Source organism: Dromiciops gliroides, chromosome 3 (assembly GCF_019393635.1).
Source record: "Dromiciops gliroides isolate mDroGli1 chromosome 3, mDroGli1.pri, whole genome shotgun sequence".
In the NCBI taxonomy this organism is placed as follows: domain Eukaryota; kingdom Metazoa; phylum Chordata; class Mammalia; order Microbiotheria; family Microbiotheriidae; genus Dromiciops; species Dromiciops gliroides.
In genome coordinates this window covers 512,827,462-512,852,704 of record NC_057863.1, presented here as the reverse complement: position 1 = coordinate 512,852,704, position 25,243 = coordinate 512,827,462, and the positions used below count along the sequence as shown (strand labels likewise).

Here is a 25,243-nt window from a genome sequence, read left to right as displayed (position 1 = left end):
GAAACTAGGACTGCTTATTTAGCCTGGAGAAAAAGAGGGAAAAGAGAGGAAGCATGATCACCATCTTCCATGATTTATAGGGCTGTTGTGTGGAAAAAGGATTCAACTTATTCTGCTTATCCTCAGTGGGCAGAAGGAGGAATCATGAGCGTACATCACAGAGAGACAGACCTTAGGTTTGATTTAAGGAAAAATGTCCTAGAAATTTGAGCTGTCAAAAATAGAATGGACTGCCTCAAGAGATAGTGAGTTCCCCATCATTCTTCAAGCAAAAATGCAATGTCCACTTCTCATGAATTCTGTGAAAACTACTCCTGTCCAGATGTGAGTTTGGACTAGATGACCTCCGATATCCCTTCCCATTCTGATTTCAAGCATAATCTCACTTTCAATAATCTAAGCCTTAATCAATAGCTTCTCAGGAGCTACCTGTGTTAATGAAATATCTCCCCAACTGCTCCAGGCAGAATAAAAGCATTTTCTACCATTTATTTGGGGAATACAACTTTGTTGTAACTCAAATGCATTTAAGGGCAGAGGGCCGGGAACTGCTACTCACTTATGAGAAATAAGTGAGTGCCAGAGAGCCAGTTATAGTAACAATAGGTCCCTGCTCCCTTTCCACTCCAGATCAACCCCAACAAAAAGTAAACATCAAGGGTTAACACGTCTGATGTACAAAAGTATGGTAAAGTTTCTTCCCTATCCCCCACCTTTGGAGTCTTACCCAAAGAAAGAGAGAGATCATAAATCACAGAGGAGAGGCTAAACCTAAAACTAAATTTGTGACAGTAATATTTCCCTGTGCTCCACATTTGGCAGGCTTAAAGAATACTTGGTCTGTGGTCCAAGCAGGTTACATGCTGAATTAATGGGTAGATGCAAATACCAGAAAAGTCTCTCTCCAAGTTATCATGATTCTCTTCCACTGCCCAAGTTTAAAAAAAAATCAGAATAAATAAATTTGAATACTTACTTTGGGAAGCATAATGACCTTCTGTTGCCTTATCTTCATGCCCATCATATTCTCTGCTGGCTAGTTGCCTGATGGCAGTCTCCAGTCGGTCTACACATAAACAGGAAATGCTTTAAAAACAAATGCATATGAATATAAAATCATCAGTCTACCAAGAAAACAAAATGGGTGCCAAGAGGAGGGCAGGAGCTAAAAAATGAGGCAAGCCTGAAGGTCAAGAAACTGGTGAAAATGCTATCTTCCTGAACCTTTGGGGAAGTATGATATTTCTGTTCCCAAGTCATAAAAAGAAGATTCTCTAAGGGTAGCCTCAAGTTGGTGACTTCTACCAAATTAATGTAAGTCTAGTCCCTGGGGCATCAACTGAAGTTCCAGGAAAGTTTCTGAGAAAGGCATATTTGGATGTTTGTTCCTCTCCCACATGCCAAGACAGGAAGCCTACTGAAAAGAGGGCCCTTCCCAGGAGGCTCAGCCTTCCCATTCTGAAACCCAATGCCATGGTCAGAGGAAAAGCCCTCTGATCGGAATTTCAAACAGGACTGGTGCCAACATCTCCAAACCCCTAGGAGGTATAGATAGATGGATGGACAGATATAGATATCTTGGTTTACATACATATAATGTATCATATATATATATATGTGTGTGTGTGTGTGTGTGTATTATATATATACATATATACACACCTAGGAGGTATATATGTAACTTGAAAAAGGGACATACACACAGGGTAGAAACTTCTGATCTTAAGTGAGCCATCTGACACATTTTTAAATTTATTCAACAGCATATCTTGGGGCCAAATGTTTTATTCATTTTGAATAGTTCAGTTAAACAAATACAAACAGAGGGACTGTGTCTCATACATAGATGGCTCTTGATGAAGGAAAACCTGAAACATAATTGGGAATTGTTACTACCATGTAGTATGTGTAATAGACACTAAATAAAGGCTTGTTGATGATAGGAAGACAAGGTGGAGTTTAGAGGATGACCTCCTTCCTTCCTTTTTAAAATATTCAGAACTCTAGAGTAGTTAATCTCCCATCTCGGAGTGGTCAGACAGTCTTTTATTAAGCGCCTACTATGTGTCAGGCACTATGCTAAGTACTGGGGATTAACAAAAAGAAGAAAAAGCAAAAACAAAAAACAGTCTTTGCCCTCAAGGATCTCACAAGCTAATGGGAAAGACAATAAGCATAGAACTATGTGCAAACAAGCTAATATGATATAAAAAGGAAGGAATCAAAAGAGGGAAAGCACTAGAATTAAGAGCAGGTTGGGAAAGGCTTCCTGTAGAGGGTGGGATTTTAGATGGGAATTAAAAGAAACCAAGAGGCAGGGATGAAGAAGGAGAAAATTCTAGCCATAGCAGACAACCAGTTAAAATGCAAATGGTCCACATATTCTTTATGATGCTTTGTTCTGGGGAATGGGTGGAAAAAGAAAAATTTATTAAATTTGGGTTTTTCTAGGAAAGATTAATGTATTTTTCTGTCCTTAAGCACATCTTATCAAATAGCATTATTTTTTAACAAAAGAAAATTATATATGGACACATATAAATACATAAACACCAGTGATTCTAATGCACATAGCAACATAACATCCTACAAGGTAAAGAGAAATGATGCTGTCCTTTAGCAATCAAAAAAGGCAGTTTAGTTTCACCAGCTTATCTAGCACAGGAGAAACACTATTTCATGACAAAGAAAACTCTGAATGTTGATAAGTAAAGAATATAACAAAGTACCCAGAACTTGAAGTGGAAAATGCACACAGAAATGAACATACCTCGTAGGTCTCTGTTGAAATCATGAAGTCTTCTAATCTCTCCTTCCAATTTGTTCCTCATGGCTTTGTCCAAAGACTCGCGCTTGGTGGTAGACTTGACTAGACTCTCATACGCTTCTGAAATCCTCTGAATTTCTATTTCAAACTGAAAGATAAGAAAAAGTCAGTATGAAAAGAGAGGTTATAGTATAAGCATCTTTGATACTCAAAGGAACACTTGAAGATGGTCTTATAGACTAAGACATATTCCCCATCTTCCAGGTAAGCATGTGATTTCTACTTTGTAATCAACCTCCCTCCCTTCTCCTCTCTTAAAAAAGTACTCAGAAGTTCTACCTGGCTGATGGAACAAATATTCCAGGTCACATGTAGTATGGCCTCTAGTCTCCAGAAATGACTTTACCTAAGATTCCTTGTATTTCCTTCCATTACATAGAATAACAGAATCCAAAGAAGGAAGGAAACTCAGAAGATGCTATGAATCCCCTCTACCACATTCCTGACAAGCATCCATCCTGCTTCTGTTTGAAGCACTCAAGTGATGAGGGCTGACTGCCCCACTGCCTTCATGACCAAGATGGCCAATTTCCTGCTAAGAAGTTCTTTTCTTTCTCCTGTTAAGTTAACATGTGCTTCTATATATCTATGTCTCTCTCCATTGGTCCTAGTTCTGTTCTTATCTAAGCAGAAGTAGAATCCCTTTTCCACATGACAATCCTTCAAATATTTGAAAACAACTTAACACTCCACCTGCCCCAAGTCTTTTCTAGTCTAAAAAAAAATCTCAGTTCCTCACATTGAGCCCCTAGTGGTATGATTTCAAGTCCCTCTGCCATATTCACCCTCCAGTGGACATGCTGTAGGGTGTCAATTTCCATTTTAAAATGTGGTACCCAGAACTGGAAACAGTATTCTAAATGTTGTCCGAGATCAGAAAAGGGCAGCAAGCCTATCCCCTCCATCATCCTGGTACAATTCATTAACACAGCTGCTGTGTTGCAAACCACAAAAACCCATTAGGGCTTTTTCACATGAACTGTTGTCTAACTGTGTAATTTAAAATTCTAAATGTGGGTTCTAATCTGTCCCCCCAGTTTTAGGGAGAAACTGACTAAAATCACTGATAAACGAGTTTAGGTTTTTTAAGGGTTTATTGAAAGATAGTAAAAGAAAGAGAAAGATTGAGAACAGATTTCTTATAGCCTGAAATCCTTGCCTTCCTAAACTCCCCTGTGAAGTTCTCTGCCACCATGTAGATGTCTTGCAGCCAAAGAGGCCTCTCTTACCAGTGTCTGCTTCCTCCTTCCTGTTCCCCTCCCAGAAATGGGAGGTTCTTCAAGCTGATTGGCTAGTGTTATTCAAATTCATTGGTTCACTGGACCCAAAGGTAGTCAAAGTTCAAAGTTGTTAGCTTCTGAGAACAATTACTTTCTTAAGTACCCTTAAGTACCAGCCAGGGAAGTAAACCAGTAATCCAGTCAGCAGTTAGTCACCTTATCCAATTCAATCAGTTTAAACCAGTCTCCAGGTGGGCCCCTGAGTATCTGCTAAATCTCATCTATCACATTCCACTATCTTGACACAAACAATGCCTTTCCAATTCTTTACTTGTGTGGTGAATTTTGTTAAAGTATCATTTAGGACTTTACAAGTAATCTTTTGTACTTCAATATGATATATTAACCAACCTATTATGTTGGTCTGTCAACTTCATTTCAGATCTTTATTCAAATAACATTCAGTGTGTTAGCTCTGTAATGATTGGAATGATGCCACCTATTGGAGACTTGCTATAGGAAAGCTCTTTAACTGAACTTGTTTTCTTTTTGTCTCACTCAGTCTAATCGCCTGTGGCCTAGCGCAATCAGTGGCTGTCTCAAAACCATAAGATATGGTATGATAATCTTTCCATAACATTTTCAGGTGTCATGAACACATACTAAATTTGGCTTTGATCCAGACACATGGTGGTAAAAAGTGAGATTGCATAACTACCTCAACCCTCCGTTATATAAATAAGGGAATGTAATGGAATTTATTAATTTGATCATTGACAACGCTATAATAAGGTTTAGTAAAAATCCAGCAATTCAAACAGTTAAAGAAGAGAATCCAGTTTTCCAGACCAGAATCCAGTTTCCTCCTGATGACATCTTACCACTCCAAGAAGACGAGAGAACTCAGAGACTTTATATGAATATTTTGTTCTGCTGATTAGAATCCACATTTAGAATCTTAAATTACACAGTTCTCACTCTCCCATCTCTTAGGCCATTTTCAAATAACCTAAATATAGCAGCTATGTCCCCTATCACTTCATTCAAGTTATTGATAAAAATGTTGAATAGGGAGGGCCAATTAATAACAGAACTCTAACTATCTATGAGAAATCTCCATCCAACTTCCCTTCAATCCCTTCACTCACTATTCTCTGGTCTTCTTGATTCAGTTAAGAATCCATTCAAATGGCTTGTCATTCAGTCTGTTTTATCTATAATAATCCCATGTGAGATTTTGTAAAAAATCTTGATGAAACCCAAGTTTACTCTATATCCACAGAATTCCCCTGAAACACTGATGTAGCAATCCAATCAAAACAAGCAATGTCCTTGGTCTAACATGACTTTAGTGATAGATTTATACTGGTTTCTAAGAATCACCATTTGCCTTCCTAGGAGCTTTTAAATATATATATGGCCTTCTTATACATATAACATAAGTGCTTTTCATATATGTGACATAAGCACTTTGTTATTTTTCCAAAAGTCTTCCTAAAGCACAATTTGCTACTCTGAGCACATCTGATCTAAGAGAACCCAAACAACACTATGAACTTTACCAGAGATCTCCATAATTTTTTACTGCATATCCATATTAATAAAACCTTTTGAGCATATTTCCCTAATAAAGGACTAGGGACAAGGACAAGACCTGTGATTTTATCAATAAAGGGAACTCCCAGCTGAGGAAACCTTCTCCCAATATGGATTAACACCTTCTTTGCAACATATATTCTAGAGTTTCCTAGTGCACTTGGGAAGTTAAGTGATCTTTGCAGGCAGTTAACAATAGAGTCTGATACAGAATTCAGATATATTCCCAATCCTTCCGGACAGAGAACTTTCAGAGAAGTCATTCAATATGGTTCAAGATCGGATATAGTTCCTTCTTATTTTTTCCCTTGCTTCATTCATTAAGTTATCCAAGTATGATAAGAAACTTCCGTGTTATTAGGAGTATTTAGCAGATGAGATAACTTCTAATGGTCCTTCTACATATTTATGATCCTTTAAATCCCTCTTTAAGGAAAGTATTAGGGGTAAGAACAACGTTCATACAATTAGGACAAGAATGCTAGGTCATATTTTACTTTCTTTTTTCTTTTCTTTTTTTTTTTTTTGCAGGGCAATGGGGTTTAAGTGACTTGCCCAGGGTCACACAGCTGGTAAGTGTCTGAGGCTGGGTTTGAACTCAGGTCCTCCTGAATCCAAGGATAGTGCCTTATCCATTGTGCCACCTAGCTGCCCCTGATATTTTACTTTCTATAGTACCTAGGATTGTAGGCATATGATTTAATCATCAGGTTACATGAATCTATAGGAGATTATGTGTTTGCTATGATGGAGTTTAAATGGATTTTATAGCGGATTTCAGTAAATTCAACTTATCACAGACTAGATTATGTTCTGAGATTCTTTCTGGCTCTACATTCTATGATTCTAAAACATATATAGAAATGAGTGATAATATGATACACAAATTGACGGTATCTTGCTACTATATTAAGTGGATGATCACACAAGAGATTCTAAAGTTATTTGACCAATTGAAAAAAAAATCCACAATTTTATCACTGTGAATTCTTAGTGGGGGAACATTAACCAGAGGTAGATGAAATTATGTGTTCTGGGATCACATAAGTAAAAGGGGGGAAAGGTAGCATTTGTACCCATGTCTTACTAACTCCAAACCAGGAGATTACATTTTGCTTTTGGTTACTTCAAAGAATTATGTTACATCATCACCGTTGTCATCATCATCGCTAACATTTATACAGCACCTACTATAGGTTAGGCACTGTGCTAAGCATTGTACGAATATTATTTCATTTGATCCTCATAACCACCCTTTGAGGCAGGTACTTCTGGCTCAACATCCAAATTGCTGGTTTTTCAGTTGTTCCATTTGAACTACCTGAGGTCAACTGGTTCTCCATCTGCCTCAAAAGGCCATGGCAGACTATATCAAAGGCAAACTGGCCAAAGGATTTGGGGTTTTTTTGTACCAAGGTCCCCTTTAGACAGGATCGTGAAAATACAGAACCCTAGAATGCAGTGGTCAAAAGGGTCCTTAGTGCTATTCGATTCTGTTTTATATGTAAAGAAATTGAGACATAAAGAGGTGAAGTCTTTTGCTCCAAATCACACATAAATCTAGTAGCATCACCATGATAATGATGATGATTTGATGATGTAATTGCAGTGAAATTGATGTCTTTTGCTATAAACAGTGACATTTTTCCAAGGAGAACTTCCAAAACTTAGAATTCAAAAAGGTCCTTAATTAACCAGGGTCCTTTTCCATATAGGCATCTTGTGATTTTTTCTAAAGGTCTCCCTAAAGCACAGTCAGCTAGTCCAAGCATATTTCATTTCAGACAGCCCTATTTTCTATAATGTGGACTGCTTTTTATGTAGCAGTAGAGGGTACAACATGTCCTGAAACCATTTTCTACTTTAAACACAAATTGTTATCCTCCCTTTCAATTTTGTTTTCAAAGAGGTGGCTTTAAGACACATCATCATTTATATGCTAATTCCTTTTTTTAAAAAAGGTGACCTTTGTTTTGAACTACATACAGGCATACCTCATTCTGATCATAGGGTCGTAATTCTAGTTCACTCATTCATTCAATTTGTTTATTTACTTTTGTGGAGCTATGAGGGTTAAGTGACTTGCCCAGGGTTACACAGCTAGTAAGTGTCAAATGTCCGAGGATAGATTTGAACTTGGGTCCTCCTGAATCCAGGACCAGTGCTTTATCTACTACACCACCTAACCCCCCACCCGCATGCATTCAATTTAACAGAAAGAGCATTGAGTTTGGAATCAGAAGACCCAGAGTTTGAATCCAGGGTCTGGAATAATCTACCTATGTGACAATGGACAAGTAACTTCACTGCTCTACACCTAAGTTTCATCATCTGCAAAATGTGGGAGTTGGATTAAAACAAAAGCCTGGGGGGCGGCTAGGTGGCGCAGTGGATAAGGCACCGGCCCTGGATTCAGGAGTACCTGAGTTCAAATCCGGCCTCAGACACTTGACACTTACTAGCTGTGTGACCCTTGGCAAGTCACTTAACCCCCATTGCCCCGCAAAAAAACCAAAAACCAAAAACCAAAACCCAAAAACAAAACAAAAGCCTGGCAAATCCAAGAGATTATGCTGGATGTGCTCCATGGGGTATACAAAAAAGAATAAGACATGGTACCTTCAAGGAGAGAACATAAATAAGTAAAACTAAAGGTAGAATGTTGTGAGGACCAGTAAAGGTACAGAGTGCTATTATAGGGAGACAGATTTAGGAACATGCCAATTAAACTATAGAAGAGCTACATAAAGCTCGATCTTGAATGACAAAGAATTCTGACAAGCAAAGAGAGAAAGTGTTTGTCAAGGGATGGCCAAAACAAGGAAACAGAAGGAAAAAGGAAGGCATGTTTGGGAAACATGAATAGCCCAGTTTGGCAAGAGAATATAGTATATGACAGGGTAATGGGAGAAATGTCTGGAAGGATGGATGGATGAGGCCAAATCACAGGAGGCTTGGAGTGCCAGGGTAAAGACTTCAGATTTTATTCCAATACACAACAGGAACCAATGAAGTTTTTGTAGTGTGGGTGGGGCATGGTAGTGACATCATAATGACTGTGCATTAAGAAAACCTACCTGGGGGCAGCTAGGTATAGCAATGGGTAGAGTACAGGCCCTGGATTCAGGAGGACCTGAGTTCAAATTTGACCTTAGACATTTGACACTAATTGTGTGACCCTGGGCAAGTCACTTCACTCCAATTGCCTCACCAAAAAAAAAGAAAAAAGAAAACCTACCTGGCAAAAGTGTGAAGAATGGCTTGAATGATGGAAAAACTGAAGACAAATTCTCAGTCTCAAATTGGAGACAAATTTCTTCAATGGCACCCTTTAACCCATTCCCTCTTAGCTACTCTGGGTCCTTGGTCCACTCTCTCTCACAGCTCTTCACCATCTCCCTGGTCAGAGATACTTCCCTTCTGCCAATAAACATTCTCAGGACTGCCTGATTCTAAAAATTTTTTCTTGCTCTTTTGGGTTCATGCAGTGTTCATCTCATTTCTCTCTGCCTTTGAAACTCTTTGGGGAAAAAATGTTATGTACACCCTATGCTTCCATTTGTTCACTAACCTCTCTCTCCTCAAACACTTGGATTAAAGCCTTCATCCCCAACACTTTCTGGAAACTTCTTTCTTTAAAGCTATCAATGAACTCCTCCTTCTCCCCTTTATCCTCCCCCACTCCTCTTTCTCCCTTTGTCCATGTAGGGGGTCATACCCTTACATGTGGGTGCTCTGTCCAAAGGAATATAAATTTTGATTGCTTATACCTCACAAGGTATCTTGGAGTTGGGTCTTAGAATAAGTGGAGAAGAAAAAAATCTATCATTGTTTCTTTTTGCCCTGAAAAACTGGGATGATTAACTCTTTTGTCTCATGTAGCTTTCATTTATAATTTCTTGAAATATAGTTCTGGAAAACCAGGCTTTCATAAAGCCCATTAGGAGTCAAATAGAACTACTTGACTATGTCTTCAAACCCAATGCACACTGGCTCTCACTGATTGGCCAATAATAGGTCCCAGCCCAAGCCTCACCTGCTCATTGTTTGGGTTTAGATGGCTCAGAGTGAGTGTAAATGGTAATTTTTTTTTTTTGTGCTGGCCAGAAACTCTGAGGGTCTTCCTCTCCCAAACTGATTCTTCTGTGAAAGCAAATTAGGCCATCTTTTGCCTCTATTCTTACCCAGCCCTTGCCTCAGACAAACTGAGACGTGGGAAAAGGCCTTAGCTTTAAAAAGCAAGGGTCTCGGGGGCAGCTAGGTAGTGCAATGGATAGAGCACCGGCCCTGGATTCAGGAGGACCTGAGTTCAAATCTGGCCTCAGACAGTTGACACTTAACTAGCTGTGTGACCCTGGGCAAGTCACTTAACCCCAATTGCTTCACCAAAAAAAAAAAAAAAAAAAAGCAAGGGTCTTCCAGTGCATGCAGGGCCATTGCCAGTCCAGAGTCCACATCTCCACCTAGATGTACTTCCAACTCAACTTGTCCAAATGTTGAACTCATTATTTTTGTCCCTAAGCCTCTTCCTTTTGACTTAATCTTCTCTCCCATATCAATAACTTGGGAGCTATCACTTTTACTTCTTATTTCCAATGTAGATCAAGTCTATTGATTCCATCTCTTCAGTGACTTTCACATATCTTCTGTTCTCACTTCCACCACCCAAAATTCAGACTCTCATTACTGTCTATCTGTACTATTGTAATAGCTTCACTAAAGGATTTCCCTCCTCCTCTCTCACCTCTTCAATCAATCTTCATACTGCTAACAGAATAACCTTTCTTATCCATATACCTGGTAATATCACCACTGTACTCAAAAATCTTCAATGGCTCCCTACTACCTGCAAACTAAAAAGTCTCAACTCTTTTGCCTGGCATTCAAGGCCCTGCACAACCTGGTGCCACCCTATCTCTCTAGCCTTATACCCTAAATATTCTGTGCTCCAACTAAACTAGACAGCTTTCTGTCATCTAAGCATGTACTGTCCTGTCTAAAGTCCCTTTGCTCACAGTGTTCTCTGCGATTCCTTCTCATTCTCAATTCCCTCTTTTCTTTTAAAGCCCAAGTCAAATACCACCTCTTAAAGGAAACCTTCCTTGATTTCTCCTCTCCCTCACCCTTCACAGTTGGTAAAGACCTTGCTGAGCCTCATCCTGAGCATAATATTTTGTTTTTTAATTCTTTAATGTATATATCATTTAATATACTATATTGTATCTACTGACTTGGTGCCTTATTCCCCTATTAGACCATAAGCTACTATAAGTTTTTTTAACTTTTTTATTGATGTTAGCAATTATTACCAACCTCAGCTCATTATTATTTCTGATAATGATAACAGTTGACATTTAAGGTTTTCAAAGTGCTTTACATAAATTGTCTCATTTGATTCTTACCACAATCCTATGAGGTAAGGGCTAATAGGATTATTATTCCATTTTTACAGATAAGGAAATAGCCTGAACAAGGTTAAAATAATTTGATCTCAAATTTAATAAATTTTCATAGGTCAAGTTCAATTTGCAATTTGCAGATTCAGTGCTAAACATAATTTTAGACTGAGTATAAACTGCAGTTCTAATCTAAATTTCTTGGGAATCCTATGGACTGGGTTGGGGTAGAAAAAAATAACTATAAAACATTATGAAGAAAATGAGTGTCTTTTGCTAACTTTGGGATGATCTAGGTACTGGGTTTCAGTATTCTTTTTTTTTCATTTCTATGTGATAGAACAGAAGTGTAATGATCTCTTCTATTGAATTCAACTTTCAAAGAGTCTCTCCTAACTGGTCTGGTCATGTCTAAGTTTGGTTTGTTGGGCTTTTTTTTGGGGGGGGGGGTCATCAATATTTATTCAAGATCATATTCCAAACATTTCCAGATCAAGGAGTATTTAACTCTCCTTCTCTTCCCCCCTCTTCTACAGTCAGAGGATCATAGATTTAGAGGTCAAAGGAACCTTAGAGGTCATTTAATCCATCCCTCTCATTTCACAGATGACAAAACACAAAAGGTTTTAAGAACAGAACCAGAGTTGTTAAGTGACTCACCCAGGTTCACACCTAAGAGTCCGAGGTAGTATATGAACCTACTTCTTCCTGACTACAAGTCTACTTCTCTATCTCCCATACTAGGTTGTCTCTTCCTGGTTAATGTGAAGTAATATTATTCATAGCTTTCCAAGCTATTGGAAACTAAACAGAACACCTTAGCAATAAAGGAACCAGAGATGTTGCACATGTCCTTAAAGCCATTTTATAGCATGTCCCCAGATAAAGTGGGTGGAATAAGGAGTTGGGAGGATGATCATTTTGGTCCAAATAGCCAAGGGTTAGCCAATGTTTTACTAGAAGACTCAGAGACATAGTGAATTTCTCCTAGAAAGATCCTGCTGTCCTCTAAAATTAATCTTCACATCAGTAGGTAGTAGAAATAAAATAAGCTGTCTTGAGGGGTAAGAGGCTCCTCTTCGTTGGAGGTCTTCAAGGGGAAAATGGAGGACTATTTCTTAGGGATGCAGCGGAGAAAACACCTCTTCTGACACAGGTTGGATCAGATTCTGTGATTTCCAAATTCTTCCTTGGATATTCCAATAGCACCCTCAACCTCAATATGTCTAAAGATGAACTACTCATCATGTTCCTCCCAAAAATTGCCCTTCCTTCTTTTTATTTCTGTCCATAGCACCACTACCCTCCTAATCACCTGGCCTTAACACCTCAGAGTCTTCATTGATCCTTCCCTCTTTCACATCTCCCACATCTTCTTATCCAGTTTCAAAGTCCTGTGGATTCTTCTACAATCTTTTCCCCGTATGTCCCCACCTTTCTATTCAAATTACAACCCCCCCCATACATACACACACACACACACACACACACACACACACACACACACACACACACACACACACACACGAGGCTCTCCAGATAAACTCTGTGGTCTACTAAGCATACACTTGAGTGTATAGAGTACTAGGCTTAGAGTCAGAAAGAACTTTAGATTCTAACTCTATAATTTAACCTCTCTGGCCTGAGTTCCCTTACCAGTAAAATGAAGGGGTTGGACTCAATGATCTATAAGACCCCTTTCAGCTCTAAAGTTATGGATCCTATGATTTTCAGTACAATGCCTCTCATGTACTTTGGAAAGGGGAAGGGATGGAACTAGAATGATTTCAATCCACTGGAAGCTACTTAAATGACTGGCTAGTGGGAAGAGCTCCAGAACCTCTGTTAAAGCTGCTGATAGCAACAATACTAGGCCAGGGATAAGTAAAAATTTGACTTTTAAAAGTCAATTTGGTCCATGTGCTAAGTGGATGAAATACAGGCATTTGGAGCAGGCAAGAGACCGAGAAAGCTTGGGAGATAAAAGAATTTAACTATTTCATAGGAATCAAGGACTAGAAAAAAGCCTTAGTGATCATCTGGTTAACCCCCTCAATTTATAGTTGAGGGAACTAAGACTCAGAGAGGGGAAGGTACTTACTTGCCTAAAGGAAAAGCTAACTAAGTAACAGGGCTAAGATTCAAAACCAGGTGTTCTGATACCAAATCCCATGTTCTTTCCACTACACCAGACTGACTACACAATATGTTTATCAGCAAAGTCTTTCCAAACCCTCCTACCAATAAACAAACAAATAAATAAAACACAACTAGGATTGAATGGGAAAAAAAACCTTCCCACCAACATTTGTCCCACTGCCCTGTATGGGGAAACTGAGTCACCAAAAAGTTAAGTGACTTGTTCAGGCTTGCACTGTGAGTCACAAGCCAAGGAAGAAATAGTGTGAGGTTCTCTCAATACCTGGTCCCTCCCTGTAATCATTCAACCACATTCCATGTCTAAAGATCCAGAGCCAGATTTTACCCTTGGATGCGTCTAAGCAAGGCCTATCTGCCACAGATCATTATTAGGGGAAAGAAAGAAATATTTGTTTCCTGGAAAATGCTGAGTCAGTCCTTCACTAATCTCACTAATAAAGGACCTAACCCAAGAGATTTCAAAAGCAAGCTAAAGCCTGAAGAGGGGTTTGACCAAAAAGCATGTGATAGCAATAGCATTTAGAGTGCCACATGACCACCTCCGAGGGGTGCTACTGTTATCCAAAGGTCCTTATTTGCCCCTGGATCAGTTAGTGCCTTCCTCTTCCCTCTGACCAGAGGTAGCCACAGTGACTGGAGCCAAGCCCAGCCTCACCACACTCACATGGAAATCCCAGACACAACAGTCATGCCCATATAAGCATGACAAGAGCACACAGAGGCTGGGAATGCCCATGCCATCTCTCATGACAAAAGCTCTAGATTCTTAGTATGAGGCTTCTGAGGGCACAGTATACACAAGGCTCTTTTATGGAAGTCATGATGAATAACCTGCTCAACCAATCCAAGCTCAGTGCTTCACCTCTGGGCTAAGGGTGAAATAAATGTCCAGCAGGGACCGAAACCTATCCCGTAAATGGATTAACTGTCAAGGCACCCAGTTGACAATGGCTCTTGAAAAGATGTAGCCTGTATTGGCCTCTGTCCTTTTCTCTACTTACAAATGACCTTTTTTTCCCCTTCATAAGCCAAGGACAAGTACTCAATAAGACTCTTAAGTCTTCTTAATTATCTCACAGTCATCTCCGTAAGGTCACTCCCACAGCTTAAGTGGCCTCTCCTCTCTGAAGCTGTAGAATACCTATCTCCCATTCTAGGTCTCTGACCTTCCTCTCCTCTAACTCTACTTGCAGCACATAAAACAGACTATACACCAGGTCAAAGTCAAATCCCTGCTTGGCAATGGCTTATTCAGGCAATGACTTATTCAGCATTTCCCATTTGACCTTCCAAAGAGGGAACCTTCACACAAGTTGCTTTGTATCACTATATTAATAATATCAATCCCTTTTCTTCTTTTATTTTTACTCCAACACACTAATAATAGCCACTGGTGCTGGGCCTACAGAGCATATTTCAACCTGAAAAACCACCCACTCAAAGAACTCATCCAACAGAGAAAGGTACCAAACAAAGAGGCTATGGACAGTGTGATGAAAGAATATCTGAAGTGTTCGTTGTTTTCTCTGACCAAATTTCTGTTACAAGTGAGAGTTCTAAGTGAGGTAAGCCATTGGAAGTGACAATTACATAAAAAGGGAAAGACCACCAATAAAATATTGTTTTAAAAAAAGGGAGAAGGTAAAAGAACATTGAACTAGGAATTGGGAGACCTGGTTTTCAGTTTCCCCTCTGTTACTAGAGTTATATAAACTTGGGCAAATCACTTTACTTATCTAGGTCTGTTTCTTTCTCAGTAAAATGACCCTTCCTTGCAGATGTGGGGGGGGGGGGGGAGTCATGGGTGTGGAACACTACACACATATACTATCAGATTTGATTGGTTGAGATGAACTGCTTCCTCCTCCCCTTTTTAGTCTTTGCTACAAAGGATGGCTCATAGGGTGAGGGAGTAGATTTAATTGGAAATGAAGGTGATATGAAAAAGTAATTTTTTAAAATGTAAGCTGCTTAAAGTGAGGGCTTCTGAGCTTTTGTATCTGTGTTCAGAGTGCCTAGCATAGCGCTTTGCATGTGGTAGGTGCTTGACAAATATATGTTGAATTGGGAAAAAAAGAAAATTAAGGAATTGGACTAAAATGGCCTCTGTGGTCCCCTCTAGCTCACCAGTTCTCTGAATCTATAAATACCTGTCCACATTGGATAAGAATAGCTAACAGAGATATAGCACATGCAGCTTTACAAAGAGTTTCTTCACTACTCCAAGAGGTAGGTAGTGTAAGAATGGCCATCCAGTTTTACAAAGGAAACAGCTTTAAGTTCTGAGAAGATTAAGTAATTTGCCCAAGATCCTAAAATTGACTGGTCTTTGAACTGGGACTTGAATTCAAGTCTTTTTTTTATTCTTAAGACCAGGACTTCGGTCTCAAGAAAACAAAGTGAGGGTCCATTTGGATAGAATGATTTCTCAGGAGAACCTTAGTGTAGTAGAAAGAACACTGGACCTGGATTTGACATTCAACTCTACCAATTATTAGCTGCTCTACCCTAGAAAAATCAGGTCACCCTTGTAGTCCTTAATTCTCTCCTCTTTAAAATGTACGGGTTGGACTGGATAATCTCTAAAGGTCTCCTCTAATGTAAACTTAGCCAACAGCTTCACATACTTTATCTCCTTCAATCCGCACAACAGCTCTGTGAGGTAGATGTTTTTCCCCCCATTTTACAAATGGGGAAACTGAGGTTTGGGAAAGTTAAGTGACTTACCCAGGATCACACAGCTAATAAATGACAGGGGAAGGATCTGAATTCAGGTCTTTCATCCTCCAAGCCCAGCACTCTAGCCCCAATGCCACTAAGCCTGATCAGATAGTCTATGATTCTGAGAGTTAGCCAATAGAAGCAGGGACAGAGAAGGAATTTTATTCAGGTCACCTGACTGAAAACTTGAGGGTTCAGTCACCAGGTGACTCTCATATCCACTGCCCAACTAGGGACTCACTAACTACTAAGTTTGGGAGACTTGGGTTCACTAATAGTGGATAATTTTGTATGGGGTATATAAAGCCTTTCCCATAAATCATCTCATCTTAACAGTTGCCAGGGGAGATGGGTATTACAGATATGATCATCCCACATCCCTAGAGATGTGCAGGGATTTGCTTGTAGTTACACAGGTAATAAGGGCATCCAGGTGGTACCTAGAATCAAGAAGACCTGAATTCAAATCTGCCTTCAGACACTTACTAAATTCAGACCCTGGGAAAGTCTCTAAATCCTGTTTGCCTCAGTTTCCTCATCTGTAAAATGAGCTAGAGAAGGAAATGGCAGTATCTTTGCCAAGAGCTACCCCCCCTCCAAAAAAGGGGTAATGAAGAGTCAGGCACAACTTAAACACCACCACCATCACCACCACACAAGTAATTTGATTTATTCCATTTGATTCCATTGATTTGATTTGATTGATTTGATTTGATTTATTCCATTTATTTGGTTACACCATACTGTCTCTCAATAAGAGGAGAAATAATGCCCTACCCTCCCAAACTCCCATGCCAAAGAACATTTCCCCTCCCCTTTCCCCCAAAAGTCAAATACATACCTTCTGAAGCTTGTCAGCTTTGTCATAATATCCCTCAATTTCCTGACGGAGCACCCGGTTTTCCTCTGATAGGATTGCCACCATCTGCTGTGCCCTCTCCACAATAGCAAAAGCTTCAGGGCCAAGCTGCTGGCCTGGGGGTGTGGCAGGTGGAGGCTGCTGGGGCAACATGGGCAATGGAAGGGGAGGGGGCATGACTGAATGCAGCGGGCCGCTGATAGAGGAGGCCTGGGAGGACATGGGGCTGTGCTGCTGCATCGACGGGTAGGGGAGTTGGCATGGCCGGCTGAAAGAAAAAGGAAACGAACAGCATTAATCAGACCCCAGAGGAAACGGCGGGAGCAGGAAAGCAGAAATAACAATTTGTGCCCTCTCTATCTCTGGACATCAAAGCATTGCTGAATGCTAAGGGAGACCACACCAGACTCTCAGTGGGAGAGAAGTGAGGACGGTCATCTGATAGACCAGAAGTCTACTTACTGTATAAGACCTCAAGGGCAAACCTAGTAACTGAGCCCAGGAATTTCAGGTCTCAGTTGAGAATCATTCCCTCTTTCACTGCTTTTTTTTTTCCTTCTTAAAAAAAATCATATTATTTTTTGATTTTTATATCAACATCTTTTAAAAAAAAATATTTCCCCTTCCCCTGACCCAGCAATTCAAGCCTTGAAAGCAAGAAGAAAAAAAAAAGGAGAAAAAAAGCAGTTCAGTAAAACTAACCAACATACCAACTGAGTCTGACAGTTTAAACATTGTACCAAACCCATAAATTCTCCATTTCTGCAGAAGGGAGGGAAGTTCACAATCTTTTTCATAGCAAGGTTCACATATTGTCTAAGCCTGTGTCCTTCTGTTCACCTGCCCCTAACTAAACAAAAAGCATTTATTAGGCACCTACTATGTGTCAGACACTGTTCTAGGATACAAAGACAAAAGTGAAACTGTCCCTCCTCTCAAGAAACTTACATTCTAGGGAGCAGCTAGGTGGTACAGAGGATAATGCACTGGCCCTGGATTCAGGAGGATCTGAGTTCAAATCTGACCTCAGACACTTGAGACTTACTAGCTGTGTGACCCCGGGCAAGTCACTTAAACCTCATTGACCCATGGAGAGGGGAGGGGAGGGGAGGAGAGACACATAGGTATTTTGTTCAGCCCCCTCATTTTAGGAATTTAACAAATATTTGCTGGATTGGACCAAATGAATTATAACTAAGTATTGATGCTGCCTTATGATGTTAATACTTCTCCATCTTGTAGAACAGATATTTCCATTTGGGGTACCCTTCTGGAATAGAGGGAGTCTTTCTTTAGTTTGCCTTTCCTGCTAAGTCATAATCTTTATATAACTGGGATACAAGGTAACTTGGAGAGGTAAAGTCGAATTTCTTGTTTCCTTAAGGAAGGTTCAACCCTTCAAAGAGTCTTCCAATTATAGAAAGGAATGCTGTCAACAGGAAGATTTATAGACTGGCTTTCCATATTGCATAACTACTTGGTCTTTCTTTGGGAAATAAAAGGTTTCCATTTTCTGGTGAAAGATGGACCATATCCAAACAAGGAAACCTGTTTATGTCCTTGAATGTACATATTTGTATGTTCACATATACACGCAGAGACGTTAAATCTCAGGTCAGAAGGATTGAGATATTTCTTGAACTCTCTCTAGTAGTACCGTCATCTCTCTCATAGTATTATGGGAAGTCCTTGGAGGCATGAATCAAACCTGCTGTCTCTGTAGACCTGAATAAGCACATTCCTGTAGATTGGCTGAATCCTATAGTAGGGTGTGGGATTTTTTTGCTCAAGAGGTTACACTTGGCAACCCATTCTATTACTACCTCAGGTTTAAAAGCAAAGGCCCCCTTCCCCAGCCCTAGTGAGCAGGCTTGTTGTTCTGGTAGCATGGAATCCTTTCCCCATGAAAAAGGTGTTAGGGATGGTGCTGTTTTGCTGTGGGGAAGTGATGTAATAACCTGCAACCTGAACGCAGAGCTGCACAGAATGCCTGGGCACACTTGCATGGCTCTGCCCCATGCTGCATCCAGGCCCATTGAATCTGGCTTTGACTGATGACCTGTGGCTCTGGTGTTCACATATTATTTATGGACAAAGTGGATATTGCTTCTCTATCTGAGGAATCCTGTCATTCACATGTGGTTACATGGCAATAATGAAACACTTCAGGGGCAATCAGACAAAAATAAAGTTAATGCTTTAATCTTAAACTAGTTTGCAAGCCTCCTGACAGCAGGATCAGGGTCTCCAATTCGACAAACATTTGTTTGGAATATATTAATTGCTTAATAAATGCCTTTTGCTTGACTGATGGATGTATTTGTGTGTAGACCAAAGTGCTAACAACCCAGAAAGATATAAAGTTGAGAGAGGAGTCTGTCCTTGCCTTCAAAGAGTATTTAGGCCAAAGCCAGGTTAAATCTCATATACAAATAACTAGCATACTAAGTACATGATAAGCAGAAGGGTCCAAGCAAGTGCCACCTAAAACGTTAAGGGAATGAGGGTCAGACTGATGGAGGATGAGGGGAATCAGAAAAAGTCTCCTTAAGGAAGTGATATTTGAATTGAGCTTCAAAAGGTAGGTAGGCACTCTCAAGAAGCTGCTTGAATCTGGGACAAACCACCCAATTCCCATTATCTACTCCAGCAAAACCTTGAAGTTCTCACCAGACAGAATAATGAGATAAATTAAATAGGAAATGACAGAAAATTACTTTTTTCCACCCTAGTACTGCACAAAAAGTGACTCAGAAGCCCATGGCAACAGGAAAAGAAGCCCATTAACCAAGCTATCATGAGTGCAAGGTTGTCTTCCACTGTGACCTGAGACAGACCAGGGACATATGTAAACTACAAGGTTCTGTTACTGAAGGAAGCAAGAGTGGAAGGTCCCAGAGAAATACCCAGAGGAGTCAGAAAGTCCGAGGGTGGAGACTTTGGGAGCTCCCCAGAATTTACAAGGGAACAATAGCAAATATTTAAAGAATAAACAATTCATATGCTAGGTAAACTGTTAGCAAAATCAAAGAAAGCCAGGATCTTGCCAAGCTCATTTTATGAGATACATAAAAAGCTTGATAATCAAAGTGGGTAGATAGAAAACAATAATAATACATGCAGCTAATAATACATCACCAAAAATAATAGTTGATATCTCTCTAGAGCTTTAAGGTTTTGCAAAATGAGAATGGAAAAAAGTAACATAGGTTTTAACAATATATTTCTGAAATCATTCATTATGACTAAGTTAGATTGGGGGGTGGGGGGGTGAGGCAATTGGAGTTAAGTGACTTGCCCAGGGTTACACAGCTAGGAAGTATTAAGTGTTTGAGGTCAAATTTGAACTCAGGTCCTCCTGAATCCAGGGCCAGTGCTCTATCTACTGTGCCACCTAGCTGCCCCTAGGTTAGATTTTTTTTACCAGGAATACGAGGACAGTTCAATACTAAGAAATGTAAAGATAATTAATCTTATTAGTAACAAATAATGAAAATAGCATGCTCATAGCAGACAGAAGAGCATTTATTTATGCAAAAACACTCAAAAGCTAGACACAAAATAAAAGGATTTTATTATGATAAAAAGTATTCATCTAAATTCAAAAGCCAGCATTACTTATCATGGAGAAACACTGAAAGCTTTCCCAGTAGGATCATGAGTAAATCAAGGATGCCCACTATCTCAATTACTATTTTATAAATTTATAAATTATTTATAATTGCTATTAAGATGCTTTCAGACAACTAGGTGGTGCAGTGGATAGAGTTCCAGGCCTTGGGTCAGGAAGACTCATCTTCCTGAGTTCAAATCTGGCCTCAGATGGGTGACCCTGGGCAAGTCACTTAACCCTCTGCCTCAATTTCCTCATCTATAAAATGAGCTGGAGAAAGAAATAGCAAATCACTTCAGTATCTTCGCCAAGAAAAGCCCAAATGGGGTCAGGCACAACTGAAAAAAATGACTGAACAAAAATGATGCTAGCTATAGCAAGAAGATAAAAGAGAAATAAACAAAAAATGCCAATAGCCTCTTGAAAAAATTTCAAAATCACTAATAATTAGAAAATGAAATTTAAAATAGCCCTGAGATATCACTTCACTCCTCTTAAGCTAGCAAATATGCTAAGATTGGAAAACTCATCATTCTCTGGGATACAGAAAGGCAGTCATGCTACTTCCCTGCTAGTGAAACTATGGAGAACACTTTGGAATTATGCCAGGAGAGTGACTAAATAGGTTATACCCTTTGATCCAGAGATTACCTACTAGGTTTAAATCCTAGAAGCTATTGACAGCAAAGAATGACATCACAGGTACAAAAAGGTTCAGAGTGGCATCATCTGTGATAACAGAATGCTAGAACTTTAAATATGTGCATGCTGACTGAAATGGCTAAAAAAATTATGGCATATGCACATAATGGGATATTACTGTGTCATTAGGTATGAGGAATATTATGAATACAGAGAAACATGATGTGATGTTTAAAATCTAACTGTGATGTCTAAATAATCTAATATGTGGTCGCCTTAAATTAGAAGCTTTAGCACCAGTCTTTGGGCATTAAGCATTTATTAAAGCATACCAGGTATTCATATGGAGTTCAGAAAGTTAAGAAAAGGCCTATCTAGCCTAGAGTTCCAGCCTGGTCTGGTTCTTCCTCAAGTCCTCCGCCACTGGCCTGCTTCAACGATGGATTCCTCTCAAACTGAGTGTGGAAGCTTTTTATAGGTCTAGCGTAGAGGCGGTCCTTACACACTGCTTCAAGTTGATTGGTTAGCATCATCCAAATCCATTGGTTCACTGGACCTGAAGGTGGTCTCTTGTTGAGTTCAAAGTCCTTAGCTTCTGAGAAAAATACCCTCTTAAGGGCTAGCCAGGTGTGGTTACAATCTAATTAATTTGAAGTAGGCTAATCAGCAAAGTCAATCACTCACTTAATTCAATCAGTTTAGATTAATCTCCAGGTAAGCTTTTGAGTATCTGCCAAATCCTATTATTTTCTCACAATGGGCAGAGGAAGTAATGCTGATTACAGAAAGCAGGGCCTAAGAACAATATATACAATGACTAAAGCAACCATAAGTCATGGATAAGCAACAAAACCCCAATCAAATACAATGATCAATGTTGGTCCCTCTTTTCTATTAACAATCAATAAACTAACTTTTTCATGGAATTTCTTTTGCAGGGACAGGAGGAGGTATTACAAGATGAGGGAGGAATTGAAATTTTCCTGTAAAAAATTGTCTCAATTAATTTAGTTCCTTCAGAGCCTGTTTCACTATGTCTTTTCTGTCCTTTTATCAAGTGTTTGTTGAATCTTGCTGAGTCAATTTAATGTAAGTTATTTGCATCAAAAAACTAGGCTTAAATTACTGATGAAGCTGCAGTTTGGTATTTGTAATTGTACTAGATCACTATATTTTCTTAAAATTTCAGCCTAAAATTTTACTTCAAAAGAATCTTAGTCTATACATTATCAGTGAAGAAAATGATATCATTTTATGTCATCTTCTTATGTGATCATCTTTTTTTAAATAGCCTTGTACATGAGAGAAGACAAACTGGGTGGCAGGAATGAAATGGTCTGGGGATCTTTACCTGGAACCCACCTGGAGTAAGAACAATGGCTCACATTTATATACTTTTATAAATTACCCTCACAAATACCCTGTGAGGCAGATAGTACAAATATTATCACTTCCATGCAACAGATAAAGAAACAGAGGCTCAAAAAGCTTACATGACTCACCAAGGTCACAGCAGTGGAAAACAGAAAAGATAGGTAGAGAGCTAGGACTCCTGACTCCAAATCCAATGATCTTTTCATCACCCCAATCCCTGCTCTGAACTCAAAAGTAATTACCATTTCTTTGGACACTGGCTACCTGATGAACTGAGTTTTGGTACAATGGAAAAAAGCACTGGACCTGAAGTTAGAGGTTCAAATCCTGCCTTTCACTCACACTGTCCCTATGACCTTGGGCAAGTCACAACTTCTTTGGGTCTCAGTTTCCTCTTTTGTAAAATGTGGGGTTGGGGGCAGCTAGGTGGTGCAGCAGATAAAGCATTGGCCCTGGATTCAGAGGGACCTGAGTTCAAATCCGGCCTCAAACACTTGACACTTACTAGTTATGTGACCCTGGGCAAGTCACTTTACCCTCATTGCCACACCCCCCAAAAAAAACGTGGGGTAGGACTAAAGTATCTTCCAGCTGGAAATATAGGACCCTGTGGTCCTTTGCTATTTAAACATTTTACTATTTAACTTTCACATGTTTATATTGTCTCTACAACTAGATTATTTGCTCCTTGAGGACAGAAACTATTTTTTTTATTCTGAACTCCCAATAGGGTCATGAAAAAAAGTGCTTCTATTTTTACGTATCCTTTCTACAATCACCCTATAAAACCTTCCCAAAAATCAACAAATAATGATGCAGAGCCAACCAATATAGCAACCAGATCTGACAACATATACAATATTCTAAACCCATTGCCTCCCACCTTTCTCCTCTAAAAAGAGGCCACATTTCCTCATCTCTTCTCTAAGACCAACTCTGGTCATTGTAATTATACCTACTTATTTGTTTTATCCCTAAGTCTGAGGATAAAGATGGGAGATCAGATCAAGCAAGCCCCAATTAGAAAATTTCTCCATCTTTCTGACTAAGAAGATGGTTAGATGTAAATAAATGAATGTCTGAGGTGTAGTTCTTAGACTCCTGAAATATGGAATTGCCAGCATGTCATTTTCAGATCAAAACCACAGCCTCCGCTTTTCTTCTGTCTGGGTTACAGAAGGAAGAAGAAAGGTGGGATTACAGTGATTACATCAGAGAAATGTTCAGATGAACACCCCCCCCACCCCCGCCCAAACCAAGAATCTGGCTCCTACAATCCTGCCTACCCCCTGACCCTACAGCACAGGAAGCATTCCCAAAGGAATCTCTCTGTAATTATACAAGGAAGGAGTCTGAATGTCTCCTCTTTACCTTTTCTAGGCATTTAACTACAAAGATCCATTTGGCCACATAACACGTGCCCCAGGCCAGCCCAAAGGAAAAACTGTGAAAAGAGAAAAGGCCATTGCTCTTTTAACCAAAGTTGGTTTTCGCTGGTTCTCTCATCCAGGAAAGATGTCATCTGGATGCTGACTGCTCAAGTCTTCTTGTTCTGGGCTAACAACTAATGTAATAACCTACTAGATAAACTATGAAGAGGATAGAGAGAGGGTAAGGTTTGGAAGAGATTGGATGGATTCTCCTTCTCCCAGGCAATGTGTGTATGTATGCATGTATATATTGTGTGCATATAGGTGTTAAGCACATACATATATGAGCATGTATCTGTATAGATATGCGCCCGTTTGTAAGCACATGTTTATAAACATATGTGTACATATTCTTATACAGATGTATGCATGTATACATATACATATCTATTTTATATGCATATGGATATATGTATACATATATTTTTTTTCCAGGGCAATGGGGGTTAAGTGACTTGCCCAGGATCACACAGCTAGTAAGTGTCAAGTGTCTGAGGTCGGATTTGAACTCAGGTCCTCCTGAATCCAGGGCTGGTGCTTTATCCACTGCCCTACCTAGCTGTTCCCCATACATATATATTCTAAAAATGTATTTTAATATCTAATCCAATGAGGAATCTATTATGGGACTGACACAGCCTATCCTTATGGCCTTTTGCTCATCCCGGCCCAAGGACCCTCTGCCTATTAGATCTTTTGATTACTATCTCATCCAACTGATTTGTATTGAGATTAGTAATTACAGATTACTAAAACCCCCAGATAGCTGGGGTGGGGCCCTCAAAAATTTTTAGAGTAAAAGGGGATCTAAGGCCCAAAAGTATGAGATGTGCTGGTTTAGGACTTAACAACAAAGCGATGAAGAGGCAGCACGGCATGGTAGGTAGAGAGGCCAGCAGGCCCTAGATTCAGAACACCCTAGCAAGGGGAAAGAAGTCAAAATACCTAAATCTGAATCCAAGCTCTTTTCCCTACTGGGTGACCTTGATTAAACACTCAGCTTCTCTGGGCTTCAATTTCTTCACTTATAAAATGAAGTTGTTGGATAACATGGCTTCTATGGTTTCTTCCAACCCTAAATCTATAATACTTTGATTTCCTCCACTGATATAAACCACCCTGCCTCCCCCAAGTAAAACTATGACTGCAGTTCCTCAACAATATTTCTTCTACCTTCTTCTTTTAACATATAAGTGCCATTAGACTGTGAGCTCCTTGAGGACAGGAACTATTTTTTTTTTGTCATTCTTTGTATCTCCAGTACTTGGAATATTGCCTAGGACATAGTGAGTGCTTGATAAATGTTTGTTGAGCAAAACACACATTAGAATGGGCCCCACTTTTGGAAAGCTGGTCCTTCAGAATTCTGTAACTCAAAAGATAGCCATGAAATAAGACTATCATG

The 25,243-nt window shown here is 39.5% G+C and overlaps 1 protein-coding gene across 1 annotated transcript in view; it reads right to left on the bottom strand.

Annotated features, from left to right (window-relative positions):
- Nucleotides 1-25,243, bottom strand: part of AMOTL1 (angiomotin like 1) — a 167,850-nt gene that overhangs the window by 63,662 nt on the left and 78,945 nt on the right. The window contains exons 4-6 of the mRNA XM_043994938.1: nt 16,762-17,047; nt 2,771-2,915; nt 977-1,066 (exon numbers count right to left, since the gene is read on the bottom strand). Coding sequence (XP_043850873.1) covers nt 977-1,066; nt 2,771-2,915; nt 16,762-17,047 — 521 coding nt within the window. The remainder of the gene's footprint in view (nt 1-976; nt 1,067-2,770; nt 2,916-16,761; nt 17,048-25,243) is intronic.